This window comes from Boleophthalmus pectinirostris, unplaced genomic scaffold (assembly GCF_026225935.1).
Source record: "Boleophthalmus pectinirostris isolate CB_2022bp ecotype Guang Dong unplaced genomic scaffold, ASM2622593v1 HiC_scaffold_21, whole genome shotgun sequence".
NCBI lineage: Eukaryota > Metazoa > Chordata > Actinopteri > Gobiiformes > Gobiidae > Boleophthalmus > Boleophthalmus pectinirostris.
The window spans coordinates 6,564,696-6,591,458 of record NW_026571175.1 but is presented as its reverse complement, the minus strand read 5'-3'; the positions used below and the strand labels follow the sequence as shown (position 1 = coordinate 6,591,458).

At 39.8% G+C, this 26,763-nt stretch overlaps 1 protein-coding gene across 1 annotated transcript in view; it reads left to right on the top strand.

The window, feature by feature from the left end:
* The window catches only part of grin2da (glutamate receptor, ionotropic, N-methyl D-aspartate 2D, a), a 414,138-nt gene that overhangs the window by 275,435 nt on the left and 111,940 nt on the right, over positions 1-26,763 (top strand). The window contains exons 9-10 of the mRNA XM_055157602.1: positions 10,690-10,815; positions 19,724-19,836. Coding sequence (XP_055013577.1) covers positions 10,690-10,815; positions 19,724-19,836 — 239 coding nt within the window. The remainder of the gene's footprint in view (positions 1-10,689; positions 10,816-19,723; positions 19,837-26,763) is intronic.

The window sequence follows — 26,763 nt, the reverse complement described above, 5'->3', positions numbered from 1 at the left end:
TGTTCGTACACCTTAAGTAAAATAATTTGGATGATTTCAACGCTGGAATTGTCCATCTGTAATTAATTAAAGGTTAAAGGTAGCTGTAGCTGACATCACAAGGTGGAACGGAGCATTTTGAGATTTGGAGATGTAGACAGACTAAAATCTCAAACTCAAAAAATGTATGAATGAAACAAAACATAATTCCAGGTAGGGGTGGGCGATATATCGATATTTTAAATATCGAGATAGTTTTTAAACTCGATATGAATTCTGACATATTGTATATATCGATATAATGCTTATATTCAATTCTGATTTCGCCGCTTCGCTTGTTTACCTTCTCTCTCGTCACCTCCGCGCGCCTCCGCCTCCCTAAGTTTGTTCGCTCGTGTCTCCTTCACTCGTCACTATCGCCCTGAACGCCGAAAGTTGGTGCCAGTGAAAAGCTTCAAGCACCACGAACCTTTTCCATCATTTACAGACAAAACCACCAGCAGCACATCCTCATATTCCACCGAGTCGCGTCCTTTAGCCCGAAAGAAGCTGAACGAGCTGAGCTGCGTGAGAAGTGCTGTTTATGCAAATGAGTCATGCGCTTAAGTTTCGTTTCTGTAAAATGTAAACACACGTGCGCAGAACTGCATTAAACACATTATTATCTCAAACGGGCTGACGTGGCTCTAGAGTCGTTATGTTTTATATATTGTAAAGTTTAGCAATGTAAAGTTTATTTATGCAGAATATTTTAATTAATAATCTGCTGCAGTGTCACTTGTACAATAGTGTTTGGAAACGTTGGGTTTGATCTGCAGTGGATTGTGGGATTAAACCTCAGAACTCCTTACTGCTGGATAATAACATGGATCTATTAAAATAAGGAACATCCTGAGCTTCTTCTGCTAAATGAGCTCATGGTTCTGGTCTGGATAACAGAATTAATGCAAAGATGAGCTTGTGTTGAGTTGTTTTATTTATGAATGAAAAGAAGGAAATATGTATTATTTCTTTTATTTTACAGTTAAATTATTATTTTTTGTAATCTTAAATGTTCCTATATGAACTGCCTACCTCTTACAAAAAAAAAGGACCTTGTGGAATTGGCAGATTTGTTTTTGCAGTTTTCAGTTTTAGGGGGTTATTTTTTTCTTGAACATATATCGAGATATATATCGTATATCGAGATATAGCAAAATATATCGAGATATATTTTTTGATCCATATCGCCCAGCCCTAATTCCAGGTATGTTTTTAAGGAGATAATGGTATTAAAAGAGTCCATTTCACGTAATATGGGGCCTATAAGCATAAACTGGTGTTTCTCAAATGGTGGTACTGGTGAGTTTTAGACGGCTCTTCAGTTTGTGGGTTTGCCCTTTAGAGTTTATTCTATCCACATTTTTCCCCTTTGGATCATTTCTTTTTTAGTATTAGAGTAGAAAAGATAAAGTCCACTTTTAAACCTGGTTTAGACCTGGAATAGTCCTGTTATAGTCCTGGTTTCGATTTCTTGGTACTTGGAAAGCCAAAAATGTTCTTTTTGGTGGTGCTCGGTGTGAAAAGTTTTAGAGGCATAAACAAAGACTTAACACATCTGTATCTGTAGTAGTAGTAGTAGTAGTAGTAGTAGTAGTAGTAGTAGTAGTAGTAGTAGTAGTAGTTGTAGTAGTAGTTATCAGTGGTAGAAGTAATGATCAGGTGGCAGCAGCAGTTGCTGTATTTTTTGGTAGAAGTTCTTGAACAGACAAGTTTCATTCAGAAAAAAATAAAAATATATAAACTTTCCAGAATCTTTAAATCAGTGATAATGAACAATTATTATTACAATCATTTCTTATGATTACGGCCTTAAACTTGGTCCATTTGTTTTTCTGCTGATTTTGAGTTTGAAAATTGCAGCACCTGGTTGGGAACAGTTCTCCAATTAACTTTAATTTGGACTAAATGAGCAATAATCACATTCTTTAAAATTGTATTACATTTATGGAAAGCACCGAAATGAATTTTCCAAAACTTGCTTAGTGAAAGTAACCAAAATTTCAAATAAATCCCCATAGAATATATAGTATAAACTTACACAAAGTAGAAAAACAAAACTCAATCAAAAAAACAGTTCCTTCAAATCAACACTAAACACTCATCAAAACTTCATTGGAACATTATCTATACTGACAAAACCATTTAAACAGGACTGTACTTTTTCTGAATGGTCTTCGCTGGTGCTAGGCTAGTGCATGTCAATGGCCATAGTTAGCGTGCCACTAAAAACAGTCTTACCCACTCCACAAAACACCCAAAAACAAATCTGTCATTACACCAGACTGTCCATGTGAATGCCTGCATTAATAGAATAATGTTTGAAATAAAACTAACCTTGCGTCGCATGAATCGTCGCATGTTGAGGGACTATTTTCTCAGCAGTAGCAAAATTTTACTCTGCCGTTAAGATGGGTGTTAGGTGATATCAGTCCACCGCTGCTGAGTTTTCTGTCAGGAAGTACAAAACGCTGCTGCTGCTCAGACATAAATCCTTCAAATGCAACGTTGGTTTTACTTGTAAAATTATTCTGTCGACACAAACATTTACATCGACTGTCTGGTGTAATAATAGTATTGCTTCTTTTGTTTTGTGGAGTGGGTAAGACTGTTTTTAGTTGCAGGATAACTATGGCCATTGACATGCACTAGCCTAGCACCAGCGACCTCTACAAATACACGGACTGGATGGAATATTTCAAAAAGTATCTCCACACGTCTCCAACACTCTGGATCACTAGGAAATGAGGTCCTATGTCCAAAATTCCAGACTGTCCCTTTAAACTATTAAACTATTATTATTTTGTGTTGAAAACAATGGATTAAAAAAAAAAAAAAAGTATTATTAACGGTACAGATTGTAACATTCTGGAAATGGCATGTCACCTGCATGATTCCAGTGGAAATAGAAAGTTAAAACCATACTCCATGACAAATCTGGGGATTGTGCAGCTCCTGGACCACATGCTGCCCTTTGGTTGACTCTGACTGGCCTGTTTAAGCTAATTTAGAATTACAAAATAAACATATTTTTTATCATTTTACCTTATGCATGGACTAAAGCTGTATTGCTTTATGTTAGAGGTGTTTTTAATTACATTTTTTATAAGGCATCCTCACTTTTTCATTGCTTAGTCATAACATAAACTCTTACCAGTCTTACCAGCTCGTCAAAACAATGCTCTCTACATTTTTATTTTTTTAAATAAATACAATTAATATTCTGCAGAATTGAGTTAAGCGTTTCCTGGCCCTTCATTATATATATATTTTTTGTTTCTCATGTGGCCCCATGGAAAAAGAATTGCCCATGGAGCTCAGTTTTATGGAATACTGTCGAACAAGCGACATGTCCACGGAAACACACCATAGACCGTATATATGAGTGGACATATCTAACGCTCTAGCCGCCGTGTGCCAAATAGGAAGTTCGCCAGGAGGCTCTTCTGGCTCCTTCTGACTCTGTTTCCAATTGACTTACATTTGGATCTCGTCGCCCCTCTCTCTGTAACTGCTGAAGTGAGCCTCGTCGTTTTGGTCTTAAAATGTTCGTATTAACCCGCTCTACATAATCCTGATTTTTTTTTTCACAATTTTTTTCGTAACAAAAGTCCTGTTCATAACATAGAGTCTGGCTCCGGTTTCGCTCCTGAGCTTCATTTGAGCGGCGCTGAACTCTACAGGTGACGTCACACTCGCTTAGTCTACTTTTTTAATACCGTATATGAAACAGGCCAAGTAAGAGTCAGGTTTGTGGAAAGGCAAGCCCACTCACTTTTTTAAATCTGTCAGTGTAATAAAAACAACACATCTGAGTCTGTTCAGTCATACTGTACATACTAAGGCTTTAAATGTTACACTAGAGATAGAGATGACAGAGCTAGAAAACAAATCCATGTTGTTTTTTTTTATTCTGTTCAAAATCCATAGGAATAATGTCATGTATGTGTAACAAATGTAATTTATTCAGTCCATACTGGGGCCTCACGCTCCTCTTTGCTCCTGTGCTCCTGCTGCATACAAACCACTGCATATCTGATCTATATCACAACACACACACTACACACTCATACACACTCAGCTCACAGCAACAGGGTCCTATAGACAGTCACGGCTGCACTGCTGAAGCCCTGGTGTTGGTCTGGGAGCTGCAGACACCAATTATAATGAGGAATATTACAGGAAAACGTGAATATATAGCATGAGGAAATGTCGGGAAGGGCAGCTCAATTAGAGAAGGAAACGGAGCAGACACAGAGGTAAAGCTGTTTTACCTTTGCGTTGGACCAAGGCAAGAAAAAGAAAAGAATGATGATGAAAGCTTTTTGTCGAAAAGGGTGTGCTATCTGTTTTTTTTTTCTTTTTTTCTTCACGGTTAAGTTGCTGCTCCTTCCATTTGCACCTCCGTAAGGGCTTTGGCGTGCATTTTCTGTTTCGTTTGATTCCTCCGGGTGTGACCAGTGGGTTCTGTCAGAGGTGGTGTAGCTGAGTGGTCGGTGCAGGTTGGCAGTCGCGTCCCTGTCACTCAGCGCCGGGGCAGCTGTGACCTCGGTAGTGTCATAACGGAGGTGTGATGATTGGGTGCTGGGGTCAGAGCGTCTCCCAAACTGTCTTAGGGGACTGGTACTGGGTTAGACCTGGGTTAATCCTAGTTTATAGTTTAGACTTTTCTTAGATCTGATTAAGTACTATTTTAGTCCTGCGTTAGACCAGTTTTAGTTCTGGTATAAACTAGGTTTAGTTAGATAGTTAGTTTGGTTAGACCTGGTTTTATTCTCATTTATTCCCGCTTCAGTCCTGGTTTAGTTCTGATTTAGTATTGGTTTAGTCTTGTTTAGTTCTGGTTAAGTCCTGGTTCAGTCCTGGTTTAGTCCTGGTTTAAGATGTGGTTTTATTCTGGTTTAGTCCTGATTCAGTCCTGTTTCAGTCCTGGTTTAGTCCTAGGTTAGACCAGTTTTAGTCCTGGTATAGACTAGGTTTAGTGCGAGTTTAGTCCTGGTTTGATCTTGGTTCAGTCCTGGTTCAGTTCTGGTTTAGTCCTTGTTTAGACCTGGTTTAGTCGTGATTTAGTCCTGGTTTAGATCTGTTTCAGTCCTGGTTTAGTCCTTGTTCAGACCTGGCCCAGTCCTGGTTTAGTCCTGGTTCAGTCCTTGTTTAGACTTGGTTCAGTTCTGGTTTAGTCCTGGTCCATTTCTGGTTTTGTGCTTGTTTACACCTGGTTCAGTTTTGGTTTAGTCCTTGTTTAGGCCTGGTTTAGTCCAGGTTTAATCCTGTTTGAACTTTGTGCAGTCTTAGTTTAGTCCTTGTTTCAAACTGGTTTAGTCCTGGTTTAGTCCTGGTTTAAACCTGGTTTATTCCTGGTTCAGTTCTGGTTTAGTCCTTATTTCAAACTGGTTTATTCCTGGTTTAGTCCTGATTTAGTCCTGGTTCAGTCCTGGTTCAGTCCTGTTCAGTCCTGGTTCAGTCCTAGTTTAGTCCTGGTTTAGGAGACTGGTACTGGGTTAGACCTGGTTTAATCCTGGTTTAGTTTAGACCTGTTTTAGCTCTGATTAAGTACTAGTTTAGTCCTGTTTTAGACCAATTTTATTTCTAGTATAAAGTAGGTTTAATTCTGGTTTAGTCCTGATTTGGTCTTGGTTTAGTCCTGGTTCAGTCCTGGTTCAGTCTTGTTTCAGTCCTGGTTCAGTCCTAGTTCAATCCTGGTTTAGTCCTGGTTCAGAGCTCGTTTAGTCCTGGTTTTTTATACCCAGTTCAGTTCTGGTTTAGTCCTGGTCCAGTTCTAGTTTAGTCCTTGTTTTGACCTGGTTCAGTCCTCTTTTAGTCCTTGTTTAGACCTTGTTTATTTTAGGTTTAATCCTGTTCAGATCAGGTTCAGTCTAAACAGGATTAAATCTGTTTAGACTGAACCAGTCTAAACAGATTAGTGTCTAAACAGGTTAGTGTTTAGTGTTGGTTTAGTCCTGGTTCAGTCCTGGTTCAGTTCTTGTTTAGTCCTTCATTAGACCTTGTTTAGTTTAGGTTTAATCCTGTTTAGATCTGGTTCAGTCCTGATTTAGTTTTTGTTTGGACCTGGTTCACTTCTGGTTTAGTCCTGGTTTGGAAGTTTCCGATCGGCCGTGATTGGCATTTCTCTAAATACTAGTCATAAGTCATAAACAAGACTCCTGGGAATTGAACTTGGGACCTTGTGACTGTGGGGTTGGGCTGCTAACCACTCTGATACCGTGACACCATTTTCAATAGACTACACATCTTATACGAAGGATTCTAAATGCGTAGTACCTGCTTAACTTCTCTTGATAAATCTTGTTGAGAAAAGTTTCATTTTGAGTGGCAGTAGTTCCGTGACCCTTGTTGTGATTGCTTTTAATCAGAGCAGCTCTTGATCGGACGCCCTGCGGAGGCTCCAAAATGTGAGGAAGATTTTGAGAATGCCTTCGTCACCGTAGTCATCATCACGCCCTCCCCGTCCTCGCGTCTGTCTGAGAACTTTTCACTTAGAATCTCTTTTTTGATCAAATCTGTGCAAAGTTTGATTAAGTTTGAAGTCATTTGATTGGGTAATTTTAGCCCGAGGACACAGACGATCTCATCCACCGTCTGTTATGAAGAGACACTTTTTATTTAGTTTGTTTTTTTAGATCAAGGAGATGATGGTGACAAGGATGGTGATTTTTAAGTTTATTTTAATATTGCGATGAACCCGAAAATACTACAAAGATGCATGGTCTGCTTTTATTTAATTGCAAACTTGTCTCATCAAAATGTAAAATGTAAAATAGTTATTCTAACCTTTTTCAGAGTCCGGTATTTTCTGTGTTTTAGCTACTATGTTTGTAAAATGTATCTTCAGTGGATTATTTCCCAATTTCGATGTAAATCAGGGGTGAAAAGTAAGCCAGTCCGGTACTACGTTTTACCGGAACACAGTGAAACGACAAGCTGCCAGACCTTACGCACAGAAAAGTAGTCCCACTGAAATAATTGAATCCAGACTCTACTATCACTTAAACCACTTATTATTTAATATTTAATCTGTACTACCCTGAACTTTTGGCACTCTGAATTCACTTCATTCATTTGGATCTGACTCTCCTCTCTGTGCACCTTTACACAGCCCACTCTTCCTCACGCTCTTTTGTCTTCTGCAAGTGTGACTGAAGGAAGAAACTATCTGAGCAAACGTCATGAAACTAAAAAGTTTAGTGCCAGTCTACGGCTATGATTATATGATGATGGTCTTAACAGAAGACGCAAAAGTGGCATCGCATCTTCACTTTTTATTCCGTGTTTAGACGAGTGTTTTCGGGAGGAAATCTGCGTGCATACAGTGACGCTAAAGTGTGTGGAATTCGATTGGTTGTGCATGCCATCTGACATGTTTGTTTCTGTGTACTGTATGTATGTGACATAAACACGTACACGATATGAGCAGATCTGCCCAGAGTTTTGCATCTTGGGTAGTGTAGACGGAAACACTACGGCGGAGTGTATGCATCTTTTCCAGTCTGGAGAAGATTTTTGAAGTATCTCGGGGTCTTGTTCATGAGTGAGGGAAGGATGGAGCGTGAGATTGACAGGTGGATCAGTGCAGCGTCGGCAGTGATGCGGTCGCTGTATCGGACTGTTGTGGTGAAGAGGGAGCTGAGTCGAAAGGCGAAGCTCTCGATTTACCGGTCAGTCTTCGTTCCTACTGTCACCTATGGTCATGAGCTCTGGGTAATGACCGAAAGGACGAGATCGCAGATACAAGTGCTCGAAATGAGTTTCCTCCGCAGGGTGGCTGGGCGCTCCCTTAGAGATAGGGTGAGGAGCTCAGTCACACGGGAGGAGCTCGGAGTAGAGCCGCTGCTCCTCCACGTCGAGAGGAGCCAGTTGAGGTGGCTCGGGCATCTGTTCTGGATGCCTCCTGGACGCCTTCCTAGGGAGGTGTTCCAGGCATGTCCCACCGGGAGGAGGCCCCGGGGAAGACCCAGGACACGCTGGAGGCACTATGTCTTTGGGCTGGCCTGGGAATGCCTTGGGGTCCCCCTGGAGGAGCTGGAGGACATGTCTGGGGTGTAGGAAGTCTGGAGTCCCTGCTTAGACTGCTGCTCCCGCGACCCGGCCCCGGATAAGCAGAAGAAAATGGATGGATGGATTTTTGCGTTTTTAAGCCCCAAAAACGTCGTTATCATTTAAATGAAAGGCACTTCCGATTAAATGTTTTGTCATTTTTACCCTCAAGCGTTCTCGTGTAAACAGGCCGTATGTTGTCACGTATATTGATGTGCAAATTAGCCATGTGTGTCTGTAATGAGATGTTACACACACAGAATCTCCATCCCTGGTTAAAAGAGAGTATGAAAACTAAGAGGGTAAAAACCTAATAGGCTCTGACAGAATGTTGTCCTCCGCGTATTCCCAGGAGTCCCTTGTTTTGTATAAAAAGTTATTAAACGGGTGGATCAAAACATGATCTAAACATATGGCAAGATAAGGCTCCTGCGCTCTTTGTCCAAATGATTTCCATGGATAAAACGAGCAGGTCACAGAGTAAAGTTCACTGCACACAGAAGGAGAGGGATGGGACAGTTGATCTTTCACACACCAGAATCAGCCGTAATATTAAAATGCATCAGAAAAGGTCTTCTGTGTAGAGGAAAAACAGCCTGACCCTGAGTGAACATAATATAACAATGTGCCTGATGTACATTTTAAAATGATTAGGCTGTTCATTTAACACACATCATAATCTAACTGACTGATTTGTGTCTGAAAGCTGTGACAGACAAAATTAAGAAGCCCTAATAGTACCGGCAGAAAAATAAAACTACTTTCAGCCCTGATCTGAACATAGCATAAGGTTTAAGTGTCTTGCTCAAGGACACAACAGTACAAGCTGGGATCAAGCATATGGGCCCGGTCAAGCAGAAGTAAACAGCAAGGCCAAAAATTCAAGTTAATGCATCTGATATAAAAAAGTATTGAACCGATACATATGTACTCTAGTTTATGAAACTGTTGACCTTTTTTCTGTACCATTTTTGGTTCTAAAGTTCCATATGTTTTAAACAGACCATGTATGAAACATGGAACAAAAATTATTTCCCAAATTTCAAAGACCTGCAAATCATGTAAATAAATGGATGTATTTCATCATATCTTGTGTTATTCCAACTTTGAACTGTTGATGAAGGGACATGATTTAAAAAAAAAAAAAAAAGTATTTAAAATGATAAAAATTTGCTTGGAAGGACTGACATATTTTATAGAAATAGTTTCCTTTCATTTTGAAGTAATATTAAAGTATTCGGAAGAAAAAATTTGACAAATGATGTAAAATCCTGCACCTTCTACTTGCTTGAACAATTTTCCCTCCGTTACTTTTCCCTCCGTTACCATGACCTTTCTTAATAAAAAAACTCATGACTCAAAAAGTAAGAGGTTTTTCAACCTAATCTTGTACCATATGGTAGAAAACTATATGAAGCAAATATTCAAACCAGTTTGTTAAGGATATGGAAGTGAGAACCAAGAGTTATCACTGTTTGGATTTATTGCCCAAAAAGTGCTGCATATTTCATTCCCTCCGTTACCGACATGAGTTTTTAAATTTTTTGTCAACAACTTGAAAGAATATCACAGGTTTAACTTGACCCTGTTGGAGTGTAACTCTTTCCTACATTCTGATACTTTACTTATTTCAATAGTCCCTCTAGTTTCTGAATAAGAGACATTTCAATGTCAAAAATCTGCTCCTGTTTCCCTCTGTTACCACTTGACTGGACCCATATGAGAGCTCTTACAGACTTCATTGTCACACATGTTATCAGCCAGTGTACCTCACTACACTTAAATTAAACCTAACTTTGATTCTCTTGGCTCTATGGATATTTATGACTTGTACTCAAATTAAAATCTAAATATGAATGGGAAAAAGATCTTCAAATCAGAAAATGGTCCATAACATTTTTTTGTTTTGTTTTTTTGTATTGTTTTGAGTACCACCCTCGCTTTTTTCACATTCTAAATACACTTTTGTCTGCTGTAAATAAATGTGTTTACTGTAAAAGAGTATTGATACTTTGCAGCCGATGTCATCAACATTTCCTGGGGGTGTGATGCTAACTAGAGGCTCTGCTCTGTCTGAGGCTTTGTTAGACTTTAATATGAGCTTTATTTTAACACAATCTGACCAGAATAAAGTGAACAGATGAGCTGAGTCAGGACGTTAAACAACTCACATATATAACAGTTGCAAGCTCAGCTCTCATCTTTTTTCTTGAGAATCACCTAAACAGCAACACGAACGCCTCTCTTGTGTCTCCATGGAAACTGCTGAGCATATCGACATAGAGATGCATGTAGAACACCCCCAGTGCAATGTCACTGCAAATGATTAATTCTCAATGGTATGTATGTTCTGGTTTAATAATACTGAAACTCTCCAAAACATTTTTAAGGATGAAAAATGCACTACAAATATAAATGATATCAAATACTCTTTTTTTTTTTTTTCTTTAATCCTTCATTGGGGAAACAACACTGCAGGTTCTACACTGAGCACTTTCGCTTGATTGAATTGAGAAATGCTTGACTGAATGGTCTAGGTCTTCTTGTTGTTAGAATGTGAAGTTTGTATTTCTATTCTGTGTTCCTGATTTGTTTCTCTTGTTTCTGTGTTTGCAGAGCCGTACAGCCCGGCCGTGTGGGTCATGATGTTTGTCATGTGTCTGTCTGTCGTCGCGGTAACCGTCTTCATCTTTGAGTTCTTCAGCCCCGTGGGATACAACCGCAGCCTCCAGAGCGCCAAAAGTAAGAGACTACCATTAATACTACTATTAATACTACTACAACTACTGGGTTTCAGCCTTGTAGTTGTAGTATTTGTGCGTCTTGTGTGTAAACATTGTGATCAGGGACTGGCATGGTCATTTCAGAAAAGTTCAGTAACAACACTTCGGTTTTGTTCAGACTGCAGGGTTTAATGCTCATTTTGGATTTTTTGTGAAATCCGATTTTTTTGAGAAGTCGTTCACATTTCCAATTCGATGCGACTTGTATGTGATCTCCAGTCTGAACTTTAAACGCCCCAAAAGTGTCCCGCATGTGCATTGGAGGACACGACGACGTCACACACAGCGGGCGTTCTCAGTGTTTATGGAAACTGCATAAACGCTGGGCTTGTCTCCCAAAATACGGTCCAGCTCTTTGTAAAATGGACAGGTTACACGTTAAGAGCCGCTTCATTAGTTTGAGTCTTTAGTCTCCTTGTATTTGGATCACAGGCTCTTTATTTTTCATTGACATTGGAGCCAGGACCGACTGTAGCTGGGCTCAGCCATTTCTTTGGTAATCAATTCAAAAACAGCCTGGTTCCGATAAGTCCCCTCCAATTTGGCCTGAAGCCAGCAATCTCAGCAAATATTGACAAACTCACTAACCTCGCTTTCCCTCCATTGACTAGACTCCGAGCCTGACGTGTTGGTGGGATGAATGCGACCTGGCCAGTCAGACTGAAGATCAGATATGTATCAGTTTCAGGAGCACATATCCAAGTGGCCTGGGTCACATATGAAAAAATCGGATACAGATACAGGTCACATAGGGGCCAAAAAATCGGATTTGGGTCACTTCAGGCTGCAGTCTGAACTAAGGTTGTGCGGTATCCAAATTTTGATACCGTTAAACCTTCTCATAATTTTAAACCTCTCAGAATTTTACCAGGGTATACGGTATTACCTTTATTACCGTTATTACCAAATGTTTTAGTACCTCATCAGCGCACAAGGAAAGAGCTGTTTTTATCACCATTTTATAGTTTATGCAAATGAGCCATGTGGTTTTAAGTTTTGTTTCTGTAAAACATAAACAAATGTGCATCTGAAGACAAAATGCTGCCAAATTGCAAAACTACAAGTTGTTGTTTTTGTTTTTTTTCAACTCGCTTATGGCCGGACTTGCCATCTTGTCTTGGTCTCCCTTATGAGCATCACATGACAATGGAACAAAACTAACGTCATCTCCCCACGCAGTTAAAAGAAACATTATAGATACTATTAGTTTTAAATTGTGATTGCATTAAATTGAAAATACAACCACACATTTATTTGTGCTGAGCAAACAAATTTAGATATCAATAAATTATAATATTATATTAAGTCCTTAGGCGCTGCAGATTTTTTGACGGTAATGAAACTGATACTGTTGTTACTTTTTGATACTGTAATACTGTATTACTGCCCAACCCAAGTCTGAACGTAGCCTTAGAAACCCCAAACTCTTCCTGCAGATGTCTGGTGTGGTTTACAGAGCAAACTCATTATAAAATAAACAACAAAGTAAGAAAGCAAAATAATAAAAAAAGCAATTCACCTGTCTGGCCTTTTGGAATTCTACAACAAACATCAATATACATCAATTTTCTTCCTGCTTTATTCAGGGCAGAGGCAGCAGGTTGAATAGAGAGGCCCACACTTCTCTTTCCTCACACACTTCTTCGAGCTCCTCTGGACCCTCAGGCCAGCCCAGAAACAGAGTCCCTCCGGCGCGCCCCGGGTCTTCCTTGAGGTCTCTTCCTGGTGGGACATAAACACTTCCCCCAGGAGGCGTCCAGGAGGCATTTGGAGCACATACCCGAGCCTCAGCTGCTCCTCACCCTGTCTCTAAGGGTGCGCCCAGTCACCCTGCATTTGGACCGCTTGTATCTGCCATCTTGACCTCCGTGAAGTTGGCCCCCCAACAAACGCAAACCTACACAAAAACTATGTCAATCATTTGTGCTCTGTTTCAGCTGCAAAAAAGTTTTGTTTGTGCTGCTTTAGTTTTTGAGATAATAACAATTCTTTCATTGGTCAAATGGAGGTCAGCCAGTCCCCCAGGAAGCTTCAAAATGTTCTAAAACGACCCAAAATAGTGTCATTCACTCAGCTGAAGGCAGTGGCCTTAGCAAAACTAGTGAAGATAAATGATCTCAGGCTTGGGAAAAGTCTGCATCAGGCTTTAGTAACTTCAAACATCAAGCTTTTGATTCATATAATTCATATATATATTCATATAATTTCTCCTAAAATTATCATTAACAATTTTAGAAATATAATCGCACAAATGAAAACTGTCACAGCATAAAACAGTACAAATGAAATACAAACGTTTCGTATAATTTTTTGTCTGTTTTGAAACTATTTAACATTTTGAGGAGCTGGATGACTTCAGCGACCGAAAATAAAAAACTGCTAATATCTTAAGAACCATAACTGCACAAATGAAACTTTCTCCAGCAAAAAACAGCACAAACAAAGCACAAATGATTGACATCATTTTGGGCCATTTTAGAGCATTTTGAAGCTTCCTGGGGGCTGGCTGACCCCAATTTGACCTATGAAAGAATTGTTAATAGGCTTGTCCTGATCCGATCACTGCTGACTGCGATCACTGCGGACTGGATCCAGACTACAGCACGCAACATTTTATTTTTTAACTGAGGCGCGGGAGTTGGCACTTTTGGCAGAGAGGGTGGGTCCAGCGACATGAAGTGTCTATTGAGCGGTGGGAAGATTTTGTATTATTTGGATTTCATAGATGAGCCTAAATGTTTAAAATATAATGCACAGACGTCCATATAATATCAAATATACAAACTGTAGATTGTTCAGAGTCGAGTCTCAGGTCTGATCTGATTCTGGTCTGGTTCCTGTTTTGTCCAGTTCATTAAGTTTACTAAGTGACACATTCCAAGACCAGACTGTGGAAAAAGTAAAGATTTTCAACAATGATGGTGCATGGTTTGAAAAGTTAATACAATTTTAGTTTTGGACGTTTGATTTTTCTCAAGTTCAGCCCAAATACAACACATGAAATCAACACAATCTGATCCCCCCACACATCCTGGATCTTATTTTTTGCTCTTAGTTCATTTTATAATTTTTATAGATGTATCGGATCGGGACTCGGTATCAGCAGATACTCAAAGTCAAATGACTCGGTCTCGGGGGCAAAATAATGTGATCGGGACATTCCTAATTATTAATATCTCAAAAACTAAATCAGCACAAGCAAAAATTTTGAAGCACAAAACAGCACAAAAAGAACACAAACGATTGACAAACGACAAAACAGCACAAACGATTGACACAGTTTTTGTGAAGGTGTGTGTTCGATGGGGGTCCAACTTCTCGGAGGTGCCATCTTGTACTTTTGGTCCCAAAGCCCATGACTGTAGGAGAGAAACACAGAAAGATATTATGAAAATGAGAAAATAAATGAATTATTATAACAGCAACATAATATCCAACAAGTGAAGAGTTTCTCCTCAAAGTTCATGTGTGAGGAACATTGTTGATCTCAGTAGGTTTTTCTCTCCATAGAAGCCAATCAGACCCCCCACCCCTCTCCTCTCCTCCGCTTTATCTGCTCTGTCTCTCCATCGTGAGCAGACGGAGGGAGGCTGATTTCAAACGCAAATCATCACAACTCTTTTTATTCTTTATTATACATTTCCTAGTCACAACAACAGTCCGCTCCCTCCATTCTGAGTGTATTTGTGCTTAATTGACGAAACAGTGACAGCGTGAAGGCAGTCATGTCTCCACGGAAACCATCAGCCCGCCGAGAGTAAAATCATTTGCGATAATGATGGGGGATTTTTATTTGTTATGAAATGAATGAGGTGATAATATTGAAGTGCAGAATGAGATGCGATGGGATCAACAAGAAAAAAGACAGAATTGTGACATATTTCAGCTGATTAATTATTGTATTCATTCAAAAGCCCTGTCACCGATTTCAACCATATTCAAACTGTGAAAAACACGTCTATCAGTGGTTAAAGAGACAATATGTAACTTTTCTGGTGAAGGTTCAGAATGTTGTAAGTTTATTTTATATAGCGCTTTTCACAGACATATGTCACAAAAACGGCTTTTCAGAACATTATTCATTCACTCCATACCCAGTGGTGGTAAATTACTATTGCAGACTAAATGCTAATCTGCGTCATGGGTCCCTCTGACCACCACACACCACTTTCATACTAGGCAATGTGGGTGAAGTGCCTTGCCTAATGACACAATGACAGTTTTTGTGTCTGGTGCCCCACTGTAGCACCTAATTTTCCCACTGGTCTCCCATCAAGTACTAACCAGGCCCGACCTCTGAGCTTCTGAGATCTGACGGGATCAGGCTTTGACAAGCAGATATGACCACAAACCCACAATCTAACATAGCTTTACAAACCTCTCTACCTCCATGGAGACAAGGAGATGACAGCTCGAATGAACAAAATAATAGGCAAGGCAAGGCAAGTTTATTTGTATAAAGTGCTTTACAGAGTAAGAAAGACATTAAAATCACAATACAAACAAAATCAAAAAAGATCATAAAGTTTAAAATTTAAAAAGAGAGACATAAATTAGAGAGAAGAGTGCGGAATGAAAACCTTTCATATGCACAGTTAAACAGAAATGTTTTGAGCCTGGATTTAAACAGCGTCACAGAAGAGTCTGTCTCACATGTTCAGACTGTTCCAGGTTTTAGCTGCATGAACCTGAAACTCCGACTCCCCTTGTTTAGTCGTGACTCTGGGCACCAGCAGGAGGCCGGTCCCTGAGCTCCTCAGAGTGTGAGATGGTTTATTTGGGACTAACATGTCACAGATGGACTTTGGTGCTCGGCCATGGAGAGACTTGTACACAAACCGAGATCCTTTAAAGTGTCTCTCTGAGCCAGTGCAGAGACCTGAGCACAGGACACATGCGCTCGTACTTCCTAGTTTGAGTAAGGACCCGAGCTGCAGCGTTCTGGATGTACTAGATAAGTCAGTTGTAATGCTTTACTGTGGAACATTACAGATAAAGCAATAACATCTCCATAAAGAGCTCTTTGTACAATACGGTACTGAGGAGAACAAAAACAAACAAAAAATCTAGTGTTTGATGACTTCATTGTAAACATACATGTCAATATAATCTAGATATACTGTACATATTGGAAGTATAGGATTAAATAATACTATTAGAGCATGTATAACATAACATGTCATAGAACTTAACTTAGTGTACACTACAGGTCAAAAGTTTTAGAACACCACAATTTTCCAGTTTTTTACTGTTTACTGTTGACCAAAACATATTCTAAACTTTTGATTCATGAGTGTCCACCTTTGGCAGATAGAACAGCTGAACACACTCATGACTCGTTCTTTTTACAATAGAAATCAAATATTCTTCAGAAAGTTCTTCCCAAGTCTGTTGCAGAAGTTTCTATAAATGTGTGGCACTTGTAGGTTGCTTCACTCTTCTGTCCAGTTCATCCCAAACCAGCTCCATGGGTTTAAGTCTGGACACTGTGCTGCTGGACACTCTGTTTTCAAGTTGACCATCTTGTTCTTTTTTCCTGAGGTACTTTTGGCAGAACTTGGACTTGTGTTTTGTTATCTTTTATCTTTTTTTAATCTCTAGCTGTTCAGTTCTTACCTTTGTACCATTTCAGGCTGTTCATTGGACCTGCACGACTAGAACTGCAAATAACTGGAAACATTAGGGTGTTGTAAAACTTTTGACCGGTAGTGTATATGACTTGTAAGAAGTTTTCACTAAAACACAGCTACCTATGGACATATGAGAGGGTACAACGTTTTTACACCATATGTGGCAACAAATGTGGCCAAAGACCTTCCAGAGGGAATCCTTGGTGTGTGAATGACTCATTTCATCACCAACCGAAACACCAGAGCAGAGTAACAATGAAACCTTTCCTATTCTGTTCACCTGACTTCCCCTGGACGCTGCTGTGATGCTGCAGGACACAGAGGAGGGACACTTTGGTCCAGAGGAGTGTTCCTCTCATCAAACTGCCCTGACACAGATCTGCTGGCTCTACCTGACCAGTCCTCCTGTTAAACTGCACTGAGACCTTTGACTGAGACACAAAAGACACTGAGACTCACAGTGTAAATGTTGCTGCAGCAAAACTTGAATTTCCCTCAAGATCAAAAAAGTATCTCTCTCTTTCTGTTTTCTATTATATAGAGACTAACAGAAATAGATATTTTGTTAGAGAGTGTTTAAACTGTCAGGAAACACCTTCCTTGTGCATGTCCCTGCATTCTGGGTGTAATTGTCCGTGCACATAGGTAAAGATATTGTGTTGTTATATTACCACTTATGTTTGTACTTTTGTTATCAACTTTTATTTTCCACAAACTGCCACTTAACTGATGTAAAACTCTGATAAATAAAGACGATACTACCCCACCAACCCAAGTCATAATTAGAAAAACAAGAAAACCTGTCACATACACTTAAAAGGGACTTGAATGGAGTAGTCCGTCTGACTGTCAACACTGGTTTCTCATTATACCAAAGTGAAGTTATTAAAACTGTGTGGACCCAATATTTAAAAATGTATTTCTCTGGGGAATCAACAACTCACCACATAACAGCAAGAAGACAATTATTCAATATTTACAAATGCACCCGCAATCTAATATAGTCCAGCAAACGAATGCATAATTACCAAAATCCATTTAAATCTCATTTCAGAAATATTGAGCTTCGTAATATTGCCTGCTGTTTTTCTTCTCTCCCAAAGTCGAAGACGCTGTGACACAAGCTTGTAAATTGCCAAAATTATTATTATGAATATATTTGTGCTGTATTGTATAAGCAGCTGTTGAGGTCAGAGTAAATCTGCTGTGTACTGTTTGCTTCTAATTAAAAAGTGTCGTTGAGTGCCTAAAAAAGAGACCTGTGTGATGTTGGCCCCCTACGTCAAACTTATGATAAGTGATTATAAAAATAAAAAAAATCAAAAGCAAGTTTCTAAAGACTGATGCGTACTTTTCCACAGTCTGAGATTGTTTACCTTCTCTAGTTTTGCGGAGTTTTGCTAAAGCCGCTTCTGTCAGTTGAGTGGAAATGACGTCATATAATTTCCGCAAAAACAATCTATTAATGCAAGGAACGTCTCTCTGTGTGTCCCCCTGTTGGTCTGTTCCACGCATAACTCTAGAACCACTCATTCAATACACGCATCAAGAATCTCGGACTTCCGGTCATTGCGTAATCCAAACTGGGAAGTATTTTCTGAAAAAGTGAGCATCAAACCTCCATGTTTGATTTTCCAGTGGGATGCGTCTATTGACAAAGCCGATCTTTTCTAGTCTTTTGAACCATATCACTTTTGTTTCTGGTTCTGATATTGTCATATTTTAGTTTTGAGATTCAGACATCATTAATTGTGTGGATGTTGGATCCTAACAGTGGAAAACGGCTCGAGAAATGTGTTTGCGAACTCCATAGATGCAAAAGTGAATCACATGTGTGTGAGCGGGATCCCGTTTGTTAAGTGAGAGTTACAGAAGACAAACAGGCTGAGCTCGCACTTTCTTGTTCTTGTGGTTTTACAGCAACATGACGTCTTGGTCTCTTTGCAGTGGAAGGTGTTTCTTGGTGAGCAGCTGGTGCCTTTCGCTTTGGCGTTGACTTTTTAAATTCGTAACCAAGATTGAATGAGAGATCGGGGTTTTGCTTTGTTGGCGCTCCACGTACAAAATGTTTGCTGCAAACTCGGGATGATTTAGGCAGTCGCAGGTTTCCTTTTTCATCCTTCCCGTGGATCAGTCCTGCCCATCGCCTTCGCCTTTCACTACTTTTCAAATTCCGTTGGGAAGGGAAACAGTTTGAACAGAGGTTTACAGTCACACAGATCTAATTCACTTTTGCATCTATAGAGTTCACAAACACATTTCTCGAGTCGTTTTCTGCTGTTAGGATCCAACATCCACACAATTAATGATGTCCGAATCTCAAAACTAAAATATGACAATATCAGAACCAGAAACAAAAGTGATATGGTTCAAAACACTTGAAAAGATCGGCTTTGACAATAGACACATCCCACTTTAAAATCAAACATGGCGGTTTGATGCTCACTTTTTCGGAAAATCCTTCCCAGTATGCATTGCGCAATGACAGGAAGCGCGAGATTCTTGATGCGTGTATTGATCACAAATTCAGTGGGTGTCATCCTCATGGTACGGGTGTTTGCACTGCCAAATTTCATGTTATTAGGGCAAAAAATGCCAAAGATCTTTTAACATGAGTGATACAGTTTAAATATAAGCAACTTTTGGAATCACGGACACCACATCCGTAAGTTTTCTACGAGCTGTCCACTAGTAATTCATAATTTTACAAATATACTTTCACAAATTAAAATTGTCACAGCACAAAACAGCACAAATGAAATACAAAAGTTTTGTAAATTTTTCTCTGTTTTGAAGCTATTTAACATTCTGAGGGGCTGGATGACGTCATTGGCTGAAAATAAAACTATTAATATCTCAAGAATCATAAAACACAAACGACTGACACCATTTTGGGCCGTTTTAGAGCATTTTTAAGCTTCCCGGGAGCTGGCTGACCTCCATTTGACCTATAAAAGAATCGTTAATATTTCAAAAACTAAAGCAGCACAAATTACATTTTTTGCAACACAAATCAGCACAAACTGAGCACAAATGATAGACATAGTTTTCATGTAGGTTTGTGTTGCTGGGGGCCAATTTGACAGAGGTCTTAAAGAGCACTGTATACATTTGATCCATTATTATTAACTTCTCGTTTTCGCATTTTAAGTTTGTAAAAATCTAACTTCATTGTGCCCATTGATTGTGAATAATTTGGGTAATAAAAATGTTTTGTTTTGTTTTGTTTTGTGTCAGAGTCTGGAGGGTCAAAGTTCACCATTGGGAAGTCAGTGTGGCTGCTGTGGGCTCTGGTCTTCAACAACTCTGTGCCTGTGGAGAACCCCAGAGGAACCACCAGCAAAATCATGGTGAGTGCACCACAAGACGAGCTGTCAACACGAGCACAAACAACTAAATGAACCAAAGTGAACTAGTTTTTACTATTCAGGAGCTGCAGTTTGGTAGGAGTTTGCTGTAGGAGTTTGTAGTATTAGAAGTTTAGTTCAACAAATCTAGTAGTAGTAGTAGTAGTAATAGTAACAGTAATAGTAGCAGTAGTAGCAGCTGTAGTGGAGTAACAGTAGTAGTAGTTATGTAAATGTAGTAGTAGTTATGCAATGTAGTAGTACTAGTAAGTTATTCAAAAGTTTCAGTAGTAGTAGTAGTAGAATTTGTGTAGATGTAGCAGCAGTAGCAGCAGCAGCAGTAGTAATAGTAGTAGTAGTAGTAGTAGTAGTAGTAGTAGTAGTAGTAGCAGTTGTAGTAGTAGTAGTAGTAGTAGTAGTAGTAGCAGTTGTAGTAATGCAAATGTAGTAGTAGTACTAGTAGTAATATTAGTAGCAGTAGAAGTAATGCAAATGTAGTAGTAGTAGTAGTAGTAGTAGAATTTGTGCAGATGTAGCAGCAGTAGCAGCAACAGTAGTAGTAGTAGTAGTGGTAGTAGTGGTGGTGGTAGGAGTATTAGTGCTAAAGTAGTAATAGTAGTTATGCAAATGTAGTAGAAGTTATGCAAATTTAGTAGTACTAGTTATGCAAATATTCCAGTAGTAGTAGTAGTAGAATTTGTGTAGATGTAGTAGCAGTAACAGTAGCAGTAGTAATAGTAGTAGTAGCAGTAGCAGTAGCAGTAATGCAAATGTAGTAGTAGTATTAGTCGTAGTAGTATTAGGAGTAGTAGTAGTACTAGTAGTAATAATAGTGTGAAAGTAGTAATATTAGTAGTAATAGTTGCAAATATTGTAGTATTAGTATTAGTATTAGTATTAGTAGTGGTAGTAGTAGTAGTAACAATAATAGTGGCAGAAGTAGCAGTAAGTATTAGAAGCATGTAGTAGTAGTAGTAGTAATGCAAATGTAGTACTAGTTATGTAAATGTAGTAGTAAGTAGTACTAGTAGTATTGGTAGTAGTAGTTGTTATGCAAATCTAATAGTAGTAATCTGAATGTAATTATAGTAGAAGTACTAATTATGCAAATGTACTAGTTGTAGTAGTAATGCCACTGTAGTAGTAATAGTAGTTCTGCAACTGTAGAAGCAGTAGTTATGCAGATGTAGTAGTAGTAGTACAATAATATGCCATGGTTTGATATTCTTTTCTTAACCTTAATTTGCATTTACCAAATACCAAATACACGTACCAGCCCGTCTCCATGACGATGTTATGTCTTTACCTGGAATGTCGTCCACAGTAAAATTCCTCATCCGTATGTTCCCCAGTATGGAATTCAACCTTTCCATCTCATTTCCTATCGATCGCTATGGCAACCACACAACCAGTTTCTCAAGGTATTTTCAAACTGTAATTTAACAGATGTAAGGTATTTTTAATAACATACTAGGGAAGATTCTACCATGAAAAGCAGGGAGCAGACCACTGTAGAAATGTTACACAGCAAAGTTTTAGTATTAGCAGGATTTATTTTATACTAGTACATTTTTGAAGTAGTAGTGATAGTACTAAAATATTTCATACATGCAGAAGTCACGGTAGCAGCATTCTGTAAAAATTATAAACCGAAATCCATTATTAGTCAGTACATGTTTTTGAAGTAATTTACCACCATTTTGCAATAACAATTCCACTGGCAAAGGATTTTTTTTTTTTTTTTTTTTATTGCAAACTGCTTCAAGTGCTTGTCTGAAAGCACAAAAGTAGAACAGGTAATTGGCTCTGAGCAGAACTTTTATTATAACTATTATCCAATTCGCATTATATCCACAGGACCTCTTCGCTTTCTCTTGTAATTTCATCCACGTTTTCCACCCCCCGCATCTCAGACCTGTTGCCGGCACCTTCCACTCCGCGTTATTTGTGCATCTACCGGTTTTTCTCGTGATTTGAACACAGAGCGTGCAGAGAAAAAGACCAGTCGTTTGTAGTGTAGTGGTTTAGTTCTGAATGTACATCAAGACGTGTGGAGGTGCTCAGTGGTGTAGCGGGGATTTTTTAAGTGGGGGTACGCGATTCGTGACATCCTCATCCACCTCCGCCCCAAAAGTCAAATACATATACTAAAAAAAACTCTCTTTCAGGACAAATATAACGGTGCCAAAGTAAAAATCTGTACTTTTTTTTTTGTTTTTTTACTCAAAATGATGCAGAATCATGTTGTGAACATTAACACCTTTCATAATCACCTACGGGACATAAAGCACAGACTACACATGAACCAGGACTAAACCAGGACTGAACCAGGACTAAAACAGGACTGAACCAGGACTGAACCAGGACTGAACAGGACTAACCAGGACTGAACCAGGACTAAAACAGGACTGAACCAGGACTGAACCAGGACTGAACCAGGACTAAAACAGGACTGAACCAGGACTGAACCAGGACTAAAACAGGACTAAACCAGGACTGATCCAGGACTAAAACAGGACTGAACCAGGACTAAACCAGGACTGAACCAGGACTAAAACAGGACTGAACCAGGACTAAAACAGGACTGACCAGGACTAAAAACCAGGACTGAACCAGGACTAAACCAGGACTGAACCAGGACTAAAACAGGACTGAACCAGGACTGAACCAGGACTAACCAGGACTAGAAAAGGACTGAACCAGGACTGGTCCAGGACTAAAACAGGACTGAACCAGGACTAAACCAGGACTGATCCAGGACTAAAACAGGACTGAACCAGGACTAAACCAGGACTGAACCAGGACTAAACCAGGACTGAACCAGGACTAAAACAGGACTGATCCAGGACTAAAACAAGACTAAACCAGGACTGATCCTGGACTAAAACAGGACTGAACCAGGACTAAACCAGGACTAAAACAGGACTAAACCAGGACTGAACCAGGACTAAACCAGGACTGAACCAGGACTAAACAGACTGAACCAGGACTAAAACAAGACTAAACCAGGACTGATCCTGGACTAAAACAGGACTAAACCAGGACTGAACCAGGACTGATCCTGGACTGATCCAGGACTAAAACAGGTCTAAACCAGGACTAAATCAGGACTGAACCCGGAGGACTAAACCAGGACTGATCCAAGACTAAAACAGGACTAAACCAGGACTGAATCAGAACTTAACCAAAACTGAACCAGAACTTAACCAGGATTAAACCAGGTCTGCAGAAGCGAGATCGGGCGATGGCTGCACTGAGCCTGGTGAGGTGTGGAGCTCTGCGCTGGTCCTTTCTCCTGCAGTCACCCGACCGTCTACATGGGTGCACCTACAAGCCTGTCCCAACACTCAGTCCTGGCTCAGTTCTGGTCTAGACCTGGTATAGTCCTGGTTCAGTCCTGGTGCCTCACTTCACTATAGGACAGTCCTGGAGATATCATGAGCCTGCAGGTTGTTTTCACTGTTGTCAGTAGCTCTGGTTTGACATTTAACTTGTATCTATGAACTGAAACACATATAAACTACAACTGTACAGTAGTTGTACTGTAGGGTATTATATTATATGTAATGTATGTATTGTATCATTAACATCATAGTGTTTTTATATTATACTCATTAGCAGAAAAAAACATGAGATTTTTCTTTTTCGTGTCTTAATATGTATCAAAATAAAATTGATATTGTGACCCCTGTTTCAAAATACATATCGAATTGTGGGAAAATCGTATCACTGCATCTCTAGTACACGCCCACTGTGACGTACTTACTTCATTCACCAATTGTATTATTATTATTATTTTTTTATCTGTGGGTCATGTAGGATTTGACTACCCAGGCTGGCACCACTCAATTTCATTTGTCTCCTTCTAGGTCAGAAATTAAAATACACTAGACGGTTTGCAAAACCTCAGGAAGTGCGAGTTCGTGCACCAGCCAATGAAGAGTGAAGAGTGATATATTCAGTGTTGTTAATGATTCCCGAGATCGAGGATTTAAAGCTGGAACAAAGAGAATGTTTGGTGAATTTCATCAAGGGGAAAGACGTTATTGTCCTTCTTCCTACAGCAGGGGTGTCAAACTCATTTTGGTCCGGGGGTCGTATCCAACCTACTTTGATCCCAAAGGGGCCGGATTAGAAAACTCATGTCATATAAACCCCAAAAATAACAATAAGTTCAAATACTTGTGCAGCGAAACGCAAATCTATTACAGAAATCTTTTTTAATTGATGAACTTTTTCTTTTACAAAATATTGTAATATTATGAACAACCTGAAGCTTTAAGAAAAATACAATTTCAACTCAATGTTTTAACATGAACTTAAAATAGGAATAAGTCAATTTTAGTTGTAAAATCCTGCACTCGGCTCCACTTTTCTCATGTTGGACATTTTTCTGATGAGGGTGTCACGGTCAACAGTCAAAACGATCGTCCTTTAAGAGCGTTTGGAAAGAGACAAGTCTTCGTTTGTGCTGCTCTGGTGGGAGGGGCCACGTACAGAGACACTGGAGACGCTGCTGTGATAAACACCACAGAAAATTAACAAGATTTTAATGAAAAATATAATTAAAATATTTTAGTAGAAAATCAGCCGAGGGCCACATTAAAGGTCTTGGAGGGCCGGATGTGGCCCCCGGGCCGCATGTTTGACACCTGTGCCCTACAGGATTTGGGAAAAGCTTAATATACCAGTTAGACCTGTTAGTGGTGTATTACATACGTCACGACCAAATAGCAGCGATTGGTTACATGAAAAAAACTACCCACCTACCGTCGAGCGAACGACTCCTAATGCTGTGAGGTCAGACGGTTTCTACGTAGTGAAACCGGTTGATGAATCAGGACAGAGTATTTAGACTGAATTCTTCTCTTAAACACTCCTCTGTGATGTCTTGTGGTAATACATGAAGAGCTCCAACATGTTTTTAAACTCTTTACACCTTCAACATAATCATCTGGATGATTTTAGCCCCAGGACTGTCAGTCTTTACTGAACTCAAGTTAAACTGTAGCTGTTAACTCCAAAATTTCCATTTCATGACATCACAAGGTGAAACATTTTGAGCTTTGGAGATGTAGACTAATAATAAAGTGTTACTCAAACATGTGTGAATGGAACAAAACACAACTCCAGGTCTGTTTTTGATGAGGGAACATTATAACATTGCTTAAAGTTGCAATGTGTAACATTTCTGATTGGTTAAATGATAAAAAGTATCCACCTACCGTCGAGTGATCGACACCTAAGGCTGCGAGCTCAGACGGTTTGTACGAAGTGAAACTAAGTAAAACCGGCTTATGAATCAGGCTAGGATTTGACAGCACTGCATAGTTATTTTGGTAGAAAAAAAGAAACTATTTGCTAGTGTGTGGTGATGTTTCCGGTGACGCCAGCTCCCCCTGCACTCCGTCATTTTTCTACTCTGTAAATCACTGAACCTGTTTCTTTGAATGAGCCGTTTTAGTTGAATATTGTGATTTCAAATGTCCAGATTGTAACGTAATGATCCATGTGCGTCACAGATGATGAGTACAGTCAGTGTACAGAGGAAAAACACAATATGTCGAGTTTAAAGTTCTATTCCACCTTTGACCCCAGACTACATACTCTGTTTATTTACCGACTGTTTCCCCCATAACTAAAGCACAAAGTCTGAAGAAGTCTTTTAACACTCTACGGACTTTACACATCTGGGACACACAGAAAAAACAGAGGGAGAGAGAGAGAGGTGTAGAAAGAGAAAGAGAAGAGGTGTGTGCGGGTGTCGGCTCCAGGTCCGCTCCAGGTCATTTGGTGATTGAATGATTTAAAAAACACGTGGTTAGAAAAGCAGATGATTGACAATAGAAATAAGAGACGCAGTCGTGTGTTTCTAATGAGCTGAAAGAGTCAACTGCACTTGTACACGACTGATTCAAAACAACAATCTGTCACACTGTGTCTCCAAACCACATTCTCACAACTCAACAAACAATTTCAATTTGAATACGAAAAAAAAATATTCCAAACATGCAGAGGAAATGTTCTAAATATTTTTTTTTTTTGTTCTCTCTCGTCTACGTCCTTCTGTCGTGGACTTAGGCGACGTAATCTCCTCTCAGATCTACTGTAGGACTCTCCTCTGTCTCTCTTTCTCTCTCATCCCTCTCTTCTGTCTCCTTTTGGTTTTAACTCTCTCCCCTTCTCTCCCTCTTTCTTCCTTGTCTCTCTCTCTCCTGGCCTCCTCCTCTTTCCACCTCCATGTCTCTCTCTCCCTTCTCCCCTCCCTCCCTCTGTCCTCTCTCTCTCTTCCCCCCGTCTCGTTGTCTCCTACACCTACTCCCTACTCGTATGGACTTAGGTGAGGATTCTTAGGACTCTTCCTTCTCCCTCTCTCTTTTCTCTCTGTCTCTGTTCACCTCTCTACTTCAATCCCTCTCTCCTCTCTCTCCCTCCACCTCTCCTGTCTTTTTCTTACCCCCTCTCTTTTCTCTTTCTCTTCCTCCCCCTCTTCTCTCTGTCTCCTCTTAGGACTCTCCCTTCTCCCTCTCTCTCTCTTCCCCTCTCTACCTCCCTCCCTCTCTCTTCTCTTGTCTCTTTCTTTGCCCCACTCTGTCTCTTCCCTCTTAGGACTCTCCCTCCTCCCTCTCTCTCTATTCCCCTCTTTACCTCTCTCCCTCTCTCCTCTCTTTCTTGGCCCATCTCCTGTCTTTTTCTTACCCCTCTCTTTTCTCTTTCTCTTCCTCCCCCTCTCCTCTCTCTCTAACCCTCCATCTCCTGTCTCTTTTTTGGTCCCTCTCTCTCTCTCTCTCTCTCTCTCTCTCTCTCTCTCTCTCTTAGGACTCTCCCTTCTCCTCTCTCTCTATTCCCCTCTTTACCCCTCTCCCTCTCTCCTCTCTTGTCTCTTTCTTGGCCCCTCTCCCGTCTCTCTCTCCCTCGTTCCCTCCTCCT